The following is a 12,535-nucleotide window of genomic DNA, read 5'->3' as shown; positions in this document are numbered from 1 at the left end:
CTAACACACGTATTTATGTTACTTTTCTCCAATTTTATTCATATTGTTGTTGTTTTTTTCTGAATTTTTCATATTGTATTTGTCGATGTGTGGATGAAAACCCTCCTTTGCACAAATGTGGTCCTTAAAATTCAAGTAGGGTGTGCCAATGAATTGGTTTTGCATTTTTAAAGGTCAAACATCAAATTTCATGAAAGTTTTTTTTTTATTATAAAATTTCAATGTCGCTCTCTCATTTTGACGTCTAATAATTAGTCCAATGTTGGGACGCAGCACCAGAGATCGGAGTATATATATCCATTTTCATGGAGAAAATTCGTATATATATTAGTTTTGAGCAATAACTTGAATTCTAATTCATGACTTTTCTCCTAAAACCATTGCACAACACAAGCCACACTAATCCAAACAATTTTGAAATTATACCTTAATTAATCTCAATTTTTATCTTCTTTGTTTCATTCATTTCTATTTCTTTCTTCCTATTTTAATAAATATCCAAACAAAATGAAATTAAGGTTTTGGAAAGAAGGGTGGCAAAAGGTAAAAATATTACTATAATACTTAAACGACACTGCTGTTGTGACTCGTGAAATGTGGAAACTTGTTTCTGTTACCACCGTTTTATGGCCGCAAGTGTACAATTAATATGGCTTCTATTAATTTGATTGCGACGAGGAAAAATAGCACAGCAATTCTATGCACGGCATATAACCTACGAGGACGCGTAATAATAATGGCAATTATGCTATGGATATGTACCTTTGTTATTACGTAAAAAATTAAATTAAAATGTAGTAATTAGAATTTAATTATAATATATATATATATATATATATATATATATATATTAACACCACAAAAATGGTTTCATTGTAATCTAGCTATAAAACTATAAATTTTAATATATGATAAGATTATTAGCTTTTGTAATAGTACTTATTTAAGAAGTTATATATAATTAAACTGATTTATATTTAATTCAAAATATAAAAATATTTACACTAATGTCAAAATAAAACTCTACTTTAATGACTTTATCTAACTCAAATATAATTGTGTTTTGTAAAAATAACCTTTAATTAGGTATAATAAAATTAATCTCTACACAAATAATGCTAGTTAGCCATAAAAAAAAAGGGAGGATGTCACAATAGCCCTAAAGAGGACATAATGAGGAGGCAACCCAAAATTTAAATATAGGTTTAAGGAGAGACTTATCCAAGGGAGATATGTGTGGACCATCGTCCCTCCCTCACTTTAGGGGATAATTATACCACACTAGCATAATTTCATTGCACCATTAATTGTTCTCCTAACCTTAATAGTTCAATAATATTAACTTAAAGCAACAATAAATCTTGAGAATGGTATATACGTTAGGGTAAATATAGAACTTGAAACGTGTACCTAAAAATGGGAACAATTTTGAACTTTTTGAAGGAAAACCAATGTAGAACGAACAAGATTGAGCGCTGAAGCAGGTGATAATTTTTTTTATATTAATTTGATAACTTTTTTATTGTGTATTTTTTAATCATTTAAAACAAAAATAATTTTTATTTTGATGTATAAAACCATTTTTTGTGAAAGTTATTATTTGTTAGGAGTTAGATATTTAAATAATTATTTTTTTAAGAAAGATAAAAAAGAAATATAGGATTGAAGAAAATAGAGAGGATGAATTTATCTTCTGCGGTTTTGATGAGTGGAAATGAAGAGGGATGAGGATTAAATTTATGAGACCCACCCAACGAAAAATTAATTCACACTAATGAACCACAAAATGGGAAGGAGGTAATGGTGTCTTGATTTTATTTTTTTTGGGTTTTAAATATTTAAAAATAAAAATATTTTTTATAATGCAGAATAAAAAATAAATTTCACTAAGAAAATGTAATAGCAATTTTATACTTCTTAAGTTAATTTTTTTATAATTTCTTTATTCTTTTTTACTCTCTTTTCCATGCATTCAAATAAGTGATATATATATATATATATATATATATATATATATATATATATATATATATATATATATCCGTAGTTTTTCTATTGTTTATGTTATTACTTTATATAGAAAAGATGTTAAATAAAAAATAAATATTTTTTGACAAATAAATAAATAAGTATATTTAATATCTTAGAAATAGAAATATTTATTTTCTTATTTATCGAGTAGAAAGATTAATTAAAAATATTATATATTTTTTTCATTCAGCAAAAAGAAAGCAACCCTCATTGTATTTGCGTCGATGGTAGCAGTTATCAACTACCAATTGTTTTAATATTTTAAAATAGTTTACAACTCGAAGGATAGTAGTATTGTTTATTTAATATTTAAAAGTAATCAATAATTTGATTTTTATTAAAATATAAAAAATATTAAATAATGAAAAATCTAAAATAAATTAATAAAAATATTTTTATAGTCCAAATTCAAAATTTATATAGTATACGGGGATAATAAATAGACCTAATGCCATTTCATTTTCTAACAATAGTTTTTGTGTCTCTATCTATGAGTCTATGTTAGGAGTTACGCATAATGTGTATGTACACACATATAACATAACATACTATAAAATAAAACACGGCAATACTACTATATGTTAATGTTGTTAAATTATTAAAATCAAAATCAAAATACATTTTTCTACTTTTGTTCTCTCTATCTGTCTCTGTTGTTCTCATTGAAGCAAAAGCTTTTGAGTCCCATTCCCTTGGATTTTGGTTGTGCGATCTTCATCTTCACCTTCAGGGTGGTTGTGCTTCTGGGAACCTTTCAAAATCTCTGCTTTCTTTGATTTTTGAGTTGAATTGAATTGCACTCTTGAGCTTTCAATTGACTGCCTCAGCTTCCTCAATTTGCCACCACTGTACTGTTAATGGTAAAAGACCAATTAGCATGTATTCTGGGTTTGGTTTTGTGGCTGATTCTGTTTGTCTTTTTTTTTTTTTTTTTTTGTTGGAAGTGATAAATTTAAGGTTGGGAAGAGTGAGGAGAAGAAAAAATGATTGCAACTTTGTAAATTGTTCTTAAAAAATGTATTTTTGGGGCGGAGGGGGGTTGGTATCATTTTAGATTATTTCAATTTGGAAAATCAGGCCAACCCAGTTCAAGTTTGGTATTTGGGTTGAAATTTGGAAATTGGTTTTTGGATATTGTGTGGTTTTTCATCAAATAAATGGAACATTTTTCTCATTAGTTTCAGAAAGTTTTGAACTTTTAATTTTGAGTTATCTTATCCATTTATGGAACAATGCTACATTTCTGGCCTCTTTTTTTTTTTTTTTTGAAATTTCTGAAGATGTAAACAGACACGTTGTTTCATGATTTGTTGGAACGAGGAAGAGATGAAATGATGATGAATGAATGCGAATATTCCTTTCTGTTTCTGCAATTGTTGCTTGTTCAGTTGTTTTTGGTTTTCTTTGGAGACTCTTTACTCACAAGAGTTTCAGCTGTTTTCTTCTTGAAATGTAGAATCCAATAAAAGCTTTTACTTGATGCTACTTTACCTTTAAGTGTTGTCACCGTGTAAGCATGATGCAACCTTTTGAGGCCTTTTCTCTAGTTATCACAGTTAAGCGTTGACACGGGCACCACTTGTCATGTCTCATGCTGTTCTTGTGATGCTGTCACTTTTAGCCCTATTTCTTTCTCAAACTCAACTCTCTACCTGTGAATTTTTTGTGCAGAGAATACCATAACTTTTGACTTGACTAGTCAACGGCCAGGGCAAAGGACAAGGTTCGTTGGTTAGATTAATCTTTTGTGCTTATTTTTAGTTAAGGATTAAGATTATGGAGCTTTTTGGCTTATTTAGGAAGTGGATAACATAGAAGGAATCATTAATACTGCTGAAAAAAAACCAAAAAAATGTTTAAAAATAAGGCTACTGAATAAAATATTGTCAATTTTAAAATAATGTGGACAGTCCCATTACATCTTAAATGTAATGGTGCTCGTGAGTAACCTACTACCACTTTTTTTGTTGGTTGGCAACTTGCCATTTAATTAGTCAGGGTAATGTCCTTTTTAGTGCTAATCGCTCAGCTTCCTTGCAAGTGTTCTCTAGAACTTTAATATAATGAATAAACATTTTTGTAATTGGCAGCATGTATCCCCTCCCTAGCACTTTATTTCTAAGTTTGCACTGCTTGATGTCATAGACAATAGAAACTCACGATACTCACTGAAATTGAGATTTTTTTGGTGATTCTCTTTATCTTATCTGTGCCAGCATTCAGCAGATACAGTGAGCCTTTAGACATGGGCTGTGTGGTGTCAGCTCCGAAGGACTCTGGTGGAAATAGAAGGAGGCCAGGGAGTATTGGTGAACTTTCAGTATATGTTCCTGGTTTGAGGATTCCTAAACCTGTTGATTTTGCTCAATCACTTGGTGATTATTTGTCCAAGAATATAGTGGAACGCCTGTCTGCTCTTAGAACGCGTATAGTTGTAATGGCTGGTCAAGAAGGTCCTACAATTACAAGAACAAAAAGAAAAACTCAGCATGGTTAGTTTTACCAACAACAACATGATTTTATGATGAATAAGTTACTCTAATTTATTGATGCATCGGCATCGTTTGATTTCTTCTGCAGGAGGTTCAACACTGGCTGACCTTCTGCAGGCTCTTGAGGATTACTTGCCTGTTGTTCTGGGATTAGTTAAGAATGGTAAAGCTTGTGTTAGTTCATTTGTATATGATGTATGCTATCTGCAAGACAAGTATCAAATATTATTGCTTGTGTTTATGGTGCAGGAAGCCATTTACAGTATAAAGTACAATTTACTTGGGTGAATCAAGAGGATGACAAAGAGGTAATCAGGTTTTCTATTTAAAGTCCATACATGTTTCTGAATTTGACGTGGAAGTTACTTTCTATATTGAAGAATGCTGATTAATTTGTTCCCACTACTTCCATGCTTTATTGTATGCTGTTATTGGCACTCTTCACAGGAAACAACCATGTCTAATGCTTGGTATGAGGTGTTGTCAGTTTTGCATTTGATGGCAATGCTATCACTATCACAGGCTAACTTGTTACTGTTTCCAAGATCATCATCCTCTAATGGTCATCTGCCAAAAGTATCAGAAGGTTGGTATAAAATTTTGGTATTTGTCAACAAATTTGTTGTCCCATCCCTGAATCTCTTATTGCTTAATATATCAAACTGAAAAAAAACATTGGAACAGATTAGTTTAGACTTCAAGAACATTTGATATGTGAAGTTAATACTTTTGATATCTACTAACAGAAAGCAGACGAGCCTCTGTTGATATCTTTCTAAAGGCTGCTGGGTATTTGGATTGTGCAGTCAAACATGTTCTTCCACAGTTGCCTGTGGAACTCAGGTTTGTACATATCTAATATATGCAATGAATTGAATGTTGCTCTTATTTGTGTACTCTAAGTGGATGTCTTCATTCTTTTGATGTTTGTTCCTTTGGTTGTGATCTTAGGAGAAATTTACCTGTAGACCTAGCAGAGGGAGTTCTTCGAGCACTCTGTCTACAAGCATTAGGACAGGTATTAAAAGAAAGGACTGGATTGATAAGGGCAAAAATATTACATTAGTTATTGTGGTATTTACAATGTATTTATTCATTCCATTGAGGGGGAAGTCAAAGCTATGAAAGGTTTAAAAAAGGGGAGCTTATCTGATGCTTGTGTTCCTTTTTTTCAACCCATCATATGTAAATTCCTATGGATTTTATTTCAAGTAATGTAATATTAGTTGAGATGTTGGGTCTAATTTGTTGTGTCCCTTTAAGAATTTGTGTGATGGAATATATTTATATGTTGAATCTTCCTGGGAGAAAAGTTCAGTGCATGGTGGTACCAATATTGAATGGAAGCTTGGAGAAGGAAAATATTCAATATATCGATACCTTTCCTCTCTGTCAAATTTATTTTGGATGTATATGCTTATTTCTTCCCTATTTTTTTTCCTATTATCAGGCTATAGATATACAACTTGGAATGGCAATTGATAGTACCAAAGCCACTCTTGCTGTGAAGCGTAGGCTTGCATGTGAGATGGTGAAATGTTGGCAACAGGTCTGATAACTTGTTTGTTTGGTATCTCTACTTGACTGCTTTATTATTTATGTCACTGGGAAATTCTCCTTTTTATTTATTTATTTGTGGTTGTATTTAACATTTCTTACAGGATAACTCATTTCTCTTGGGATCTGTATTGTATTGATAACAGTTTTTTCCTATGACAAATCTTTGTCTCTATTCTATATGCTCTGCTTATGTGTGTGTGTGAACTTGTATGTGCATTAGTAATTTAACATGGGTGCATTTGATCAGCATACATTGAGTTGACTACATTGTTTATTTACAGGCTCAAGATAACATTATGAATCTTCCGTTGGCAAATGGTTGGGGTGAAAAACATTGTCTTTTTGTGAAATGGAAATATGTTGAAGCAAAGGTAAGTCCTTCCTCCCCCAGTTATTTGCTTCTTTATATTTAATTATTATTCTTACTGTATAGTTGTATGAATGGAGATCAATTTTCTGGTTTATAGATTACCTTTAGCAAATAATGGAGATGAAGCTATAAATTGGTTCGAATAATTGATTTTCCTCTACAACTTCAATATTAAATATGAAGTTTGTGTGCAAAATTAAGAAGTCGAGGGGATTGAATTTTCAAACCAGATAGGTGTTTTTGGTAATGGCTGTAGTCTGATGAAACTTTTTCAATGCTGTTGCTAATTTTGAGATAGATGAGGATGATTAAATCTTCTACTAAAGCTTTTACTATTGCTATCAACCAAACCCAAATGGCTTTGATATTCTTGAACCATGAATCCATGATATTGTATCATGTTGTTGCATCTTACATTATAGGTAATCTGATAAATATTTTGCCAGTCCCTAAGAATTATTTCATTATATATTTCAGCGCCATTTTATGAATACATATTATACATGATGAGTCCCAAAGGAACAGTATGATTTTGATATATGAGATAAGGTATCTGCATAGTAGTTGTGGTGTGGTCGTAAATGCTCAAGCAATTTGATGTTTTTTCTTAATTTTGTTGTTGTAATAATTGTATTTGATGGCATAAGAGTGATAGGTACATATGCCTATATATGTTTTCTTCTGCTTTCAGCATATTCATATTTAGTTTGGGAATGAGTATACTGGATGCATTCTGCTGAAGCAACTGATATGAAGTTGTGATATTTTTGTTCTAATGATTTACTAGGCTGCAGCATATTATTATCATGGTTTGATTCTTGATGAGGGAAATACAGAAAAATCTCATGGGATGGCTGTAGCTGCTTTGCAAGCAGCAGATGAGTATTTCAAAGAAAGTAAGAAGTTGTGTGAGGCATTCAACGCAGCATCTCCATTGTCAAGGTTATCCTTTGTCTTCCTTTTTACACACTTTTATGTTGTTATATGCTCTCAGAAAACAGGATTTTAGCCTTCTTTAAGAACTTGCTGAACCAACAGTTAGATGTAATGCACATGTTTTCTAAATAATATAATACCATTATTAGTTATGGTTATCTGCTGGAGCTGGAACTGGTAGTGTGATGTTTGGTTTCATGTTTTCTAATTAATATAATTCCATCTTCTTGAAATTCAGATAAATGTGAGTTAAGTTTCTAGTTTTTTGAGGCTATTCCTGGAAAAACCTTGTGTGAAGCATCCGTGTGATCTTTGCTTTCTTCTAGTTTTTTGTACCTTCGAGAATTTGTTCCTTACACTGAAATTTGTACCCTTATAATGATAATTTAAGTGAAAATTGGTAAATATGCACTAATCTCGCTTTGGTTGTTGAGGATCACAATTAGAATGTGTTAATGTATGTATGGGCGACAGACTTACAATATTTTAGCAATATCTTATGGTATACTTATTTTAGGTAAAATATGTTTTAAATATGATTAAATTTGGTGTTCAGTCCTCTAATTATTTTCTTGTTAGATTTGATGATTATAAATTTTAAAATATTAAAAAATGGTTCCTATTTGCCGGTGATGTGACATGGCATACCATGTCACATGCCACCCCAACATGTTGGCTGACGTAACATGCTTAGATGCATGTCATGTCACTACTAGATTATGTTATGGACCCTTTTAAGAAATTTTCAAATTTGCAAGGATTAAAACTAACAATTTTTTTTAGGGAGATTGAAACTAAATTCAGTCGAACTTGAACTAAAAACGTGTGTAAGTCTTTATTTTAATAAACTGCATGGTAAATTATTGTTATTGTTAAAGAAGTACTATTTCGTTGAAATTTAATAGTTTTAGCATATTCTAACATGCGGTGTGGTGACATAATATGCCTCTATGATCTAATGATCCATCATTTCCTAATGTACTTCCACTTTCTTCCTTTTTCTTTCTTATTTTAAGAGAGATTGAGTGATAATTTTATTTGTTTTTTAAATACTTTCCACTCTCCTTGTGGCCTTTATTATTGTTTGTGAAGGACATTTATCAGCTATGGTTTATGTCTTCAACCTAGTTCATTGAGAATTATCATGACCATGGCTTTGACATACTTTATCATTTTATTTTCTATTTCTCTTCAAGAAGAATAATACTATTGATGGTAATGTGCTGTTTTATGGCCCATCTAACTGGCAGTCATTGGTTGCAGAAATTCACCACCTTGGGGGACCATGAAATATCTCTCTGAAAAAATTCCTAAGGATACTTCAAGCAAGGTGCGAATAAACCGCGATTTGTACTCTTATGAAAGGTAAACTTTCCAAAGAGCACGAGTAACTTGTTACTAACTGTAATTGCTTAATTATTCTTGGCTAGTGAGAAGTAGTATGATGACCAACAAAACCATATTTTGTGTTTTCTTTTTATTATTACAGGATCATGGAGACAGCACCAACATTGCCTGATTTTTCATTGGCCTTGAAACCAGATGAATATCAACTTCCTCAAGTGGACTCATCTTGGAGAACAGAGAACATAAAAGTGGGACAAACTGATCCTAACCATCTTAAGGGTGACAAGTGATAAAATACAATGAATTTGCACACCTCAAAGAAATTTAGATCTACCTGAAAAATGTCAGCCAAAGGGTGTTTTTCCAATGTTGTTAATAGAAAAAACAAATTAGTTTATTGGATTTTTTTCTACCTTCTGCATTTACTTTTTTTAACTTCATATATTAATTTCCTCCTTTCCCTATAATATTTGAAAGACGCTCAGCAAATAGAGGTTCAAGGTAAATTGTCCTCTGGGGGAAAAGAAAGGGTCTCCTTGCCAATACCTGAATAATATCAATATAAAATTGCTATTTCATTTCATTGTAAAGGCAGCCCATCATCCATTTTTAAACTAACTTTGTGTAAGGATCGTGTGTAAATGAATTGTGCATTGGAGAGTGAATTTATATTTCCTTTGCTATAGTATCATTTATATTTAGTGCAAGAGAAATTGAATTTTTTTTCTACCCTAAGAGCAAGGTTGATTAAAAAACCGAACCTTTAGGAATCACATAAGATGTCATTGGTGTGGCAAAATGTCATCGATGCCATGCAAGAGAAGGTAAAAAAACAACCCATTAAAAAATGTTAAGTTAATCTAATAATATAGAGGGTTAGTTTAAAATAAAAGAAATCAGATGACTTTAAAGGTAAAAAGAAAATTGCTTTATAGTTCAAGAGCCATATACTTGGGGTCTAAAAGGTCTAAAAACCCCCCATCATTAGTCATTTTTATGAGTGATCATTAAAAAAACTAATGATTTCTGGTCGATGAGTAGCCCAAGTATATATGGCTCTTGAACTATAAAGCAATTTGGGCTGGTCGATGAGTAGCCATCATACTAGGCCCTTTCTTTTTTCAACATAACTTTTTTCTGAATACACCCACCTTTTATTGCAATACTCAAAATACTAAAATTGATCCTTCCCCCTTTTTTTAAAATATAGTCCTTCCCCTTCCCTTTCTCTTTCTCTTTGCACATATCCTTTAGTTTATGATCCTGTAGCTCCATCTGGTCCAGATCAGATCACACAATGACTAATAATAGAGAGTTATAAGGTTGGCTTAGTGGTAAAAGGAGAAGGAAGGGAGAAGAAAATTGTGAGTTCAATTCCATTTGCTAATAAAATACTAATAATTAACAACTAACTTTTTTTGATAAAAAAACGATATGAAATAATATTATTATTGATAGAATGTAGAATGGTAAAACTGAAAAGAGAAAACAAGCTGGGTTCGATCCCTTCTGCTGATAGAATAGAACTAACATTCTAACAAAATAATATTTGCCGACAAAATAAAAGTCACTGGAGCCGTCAAATTTCTTTGCTGGTTTCAATGAACCTGAATTGCTTAACAAGTGCTGTGGTTGGAGTAACTGCTCATAGTTCTGAGAGGACAAGGATTTGGGAATTGAATTTCCTCTATTTCAGTGTGACATGAGTATAATATTGATAGAGGCAAGTCAAGAATCACAACCATACGATAGAAGTAGAAGTGAACAGAGCAAACAAGCAGAGCAGAAGGAGAGAAGTCATCTAAATGCAATATTGCATTTGGGGTTGTCAATTTGTCCCAATGGAACGCTCAAAACTTTATCCAAAGGTTGTTTCCACTTTGTATACATGAAAGGGCAACGCCAATATCTGGTGCTAAGCGAAAGCGAAGCCTCTTTGCTTTACATGCTAGTGTCCATTGACACTACAGGGTTGAATGAAGCTTGTTGTATATCATGCTGATTTCTCATATCAGAGTTGCCAAGATGAGTGGTTTTGGGAGGATGAGGATTTGACAATCGAATATTCTCCAATGTAGTAAATGTTAGGTTTACATAAACTCGAGTCCATTTGATTGATCCTGAACTACCTGAATAGGGTGGTATAAAAAATACAACCTCCCCATAACTCCACTCATTTTCTGAAACTTGTCTTCCATAATCCAATTTCATTGGATATGCAAAGTTATTGAACATAAACATATGGTCAGTATCCAAGTTGTAATTGAAATCAAACAGAAAAGGTATTTCAATATCATTGATTTTAACAAAAAATTTAAGTTCAAGAAGAAAGGACGCTCCATATTCTCCCCATCTCCTAAAATAGACCACACAGTGGTAGAGGGGAATTCCTTTAGAAACCAAAAACATAGAGAGCTTCCCTCGCTAGAGTTGTTAAACCACTCTGGGATCCTTTCTCCTGGCAAAACATAGAATTTTCTTGTAGTATACTCAATTGCCTGTGAAACAAGTCAAGCCATTAAAAACACGGTGAGGTTGACAAACAACTTAACCAATAACTGATACAATAATAAAACAGAAACCAACCTTCCTCAGTAAATTGTTTAAAGTTGAAGAGTGAGCTTCTGGTAACTTGCAGTTATACGCCAAGAAATCGCCTATTCTTGGTGGAAGCCCTATAATTTCTCGAAGTTTCTTGCAGTAACATAAGTCTAGTAATTCTAAGAAGCGACATTCTTCAATGCATGCTGAAAGGATTGTCAAATTTGAGTCTTGTAATCTCACTGTCTTCAGAAAGGGAAAGAAGTTTGACAACATTTGAATGATATTGGATAGCGCATTATTTTCAAGCATTTTGCATCTGTTAAGATATAACCTCTGAAGGACTTCAAGATTTTGCAGTGAAAGTGGCAAGTTTTCTGTGGCAGTTCCTTCCAAGCCAACAAATTTTAGTTTTTCCATTGGTCCTAATAATTCTGGGAAAATGACAAGACTGCTGCAGTCCCCAAGGCAAAGATATTCCAGATATTCCAACTTTATGTAACGTGGAACAAACCTCAGCTTGTTACATCCTTTAGCACTAAACTTCGCAGCTTATCAAGTAATCCAACACAATCATTGATCTTAATCAAATTTATGCAATCATCAACAAACTATTCTGTCAAATTTGGGGAACCAGACACATCCGGTATTTTCCTTATGTTCTTACAACCTGTGAAGATCAAGTGATCAACTGACTCAAGACCTTTGACTTTTGCAAAATAAAGTCTAAATTATTAGTTATAAGAGTTAAGTGTAATATATATGTTTGTCAAAATAATTTGCAAGTTACAACATTAATAACTACAGATGCCTGAAGTGGTTGGTCCCAATGAAAGCAACTCTGTAAGACAAATTGAGAATGACAAGATTCTTTGAAGCAACATTAGATGGTAAAGAAGCTGAAGAATATCCCAACCATTCCTAAACTCTCAAACTCTTCGGAAAATGTTTGGGGCTTCGGAGAAAGGAACCATTCTTTTTTATAAGCATCCTGAGGTTTTTCAATGTTCCAAACACCTCCCCATTCCATTGAACTTCTTCATCATTGGGCATATCCAACAACATGGCTTGAATTTCATCATTTTCCTTTTAAAACAAAAGCAAAATGGAAAAATAATGTATAAAAATGATGTCGTGAAATTGAAATAAGAATAAAGAGAAACTCTCAGATTATAAATTATTGTGTTGGTTCTTAATCTTATTAGTAAGGACTAAGAACCATGAAATATAGTAAAGAATAACTAATTATGTGAAGAAA

The 12,535-nt window shown here is 32.2% G+C and overlaps 1 protein-coding gene across 2 annotated transcripts; it reads left to right on the top strand.

Annotated features, from left to right (window-relative positions):
- The first annotated feature begins 2,616 nt into the window (after positions 1 to 2,616).
- LOC100809057 (uncharacterized) lies at positions 2,617 to 9,415 on the top strand. 2 transcript variants are annotated; one of them, XM_003548235.5, is made up of 13 exons: positions 2,617 to 2,891; positions 3,703 to 3,754; positions 4,248 to 4,523; positions 4,612 to 4,686; positions 4,773 to 4,831; positions 4,971 to 5,109; positions 5,270 to 5,366; positions 5,475 to 5,541; positions 5,974 to 6,072; positions 6,365 to 6,454; positions 7,241 to 7,395; positions 8,653 to 8,754; positions 8,879 to 9,415. In XM_003548235.5, the coding sequence occupies exons 3-13, from the start codon at positions 4,277 to 4,279 to the stop codon at positions 9,024 to 9,026; spliced, it is 1,278 nt and encodes a 425-aa protein (XP_003548283.1). In that variant the 5' UTR covers positions 2,617 to 2,891; positions 3,703 to 3,754; positions 4,248 to 4,276; the 3' UTR covers positions 9,027 to 9,415. The 2 variants fall into 2 exon arrangements, with proteins under 2 accessions (XP_003548283.1, XP_014624114.1); XM_014768628.3 differs by having other exon boundaries at positions 2,629 to 2,891; positions 4,258 to 4,523.
- The last annotated feature ends 3,120 nt before the right edge of the window (positions 9,416 to 12,535 follow it).

This window comes from Glycine max, chromosome 16 (genome assembly GCF_000004515.6).
Source record: "Glycine max cultivar Williams 82 chromosome 16, Glycine_max_v4.0, whole genome shotgun sequence".
In the NCBI taxonomy this organism is placed as follows: domain Eukaryota; kingdom Viridiplantae; phylum Streptophyta; class Magnoliopsida; order Fabales; family Fabaceae; genus Glycine; species Glycine max.
Note: the sequence above shows the minus strand (reverse complement) of the source record. Positions and strands in the feature narration are given on the sequence as shown.

What these genes read in the sequence shown, in the direction of transcription:
- LOC100809057 (XM_003548235.5), top strand. Translation starts at nt 4,277, where the DNA reads ATGGGCTGTGTGGTGTCAGCTCCGAAGGACTCTGGTGGAAATAGAAGG. An exon ending in TCTGCCAAAAGTATCAGAAG is followed by an intron (nt 5,110 to 5,269) that starts GTTGGTATAAAA and finishes ATCTACTAACAG; the next exon opens with AAAGCAGACGAGCCTCTGTT. An exon ending in CAGTTGCCTGTGGAACTCAG is followed by an intron (nt 5,367 to 5,474) that starts GTTTGTACATAT and finishes TTGTGATCTTAG; the next exon opens with GAGAAATTTACCTGTAGACC.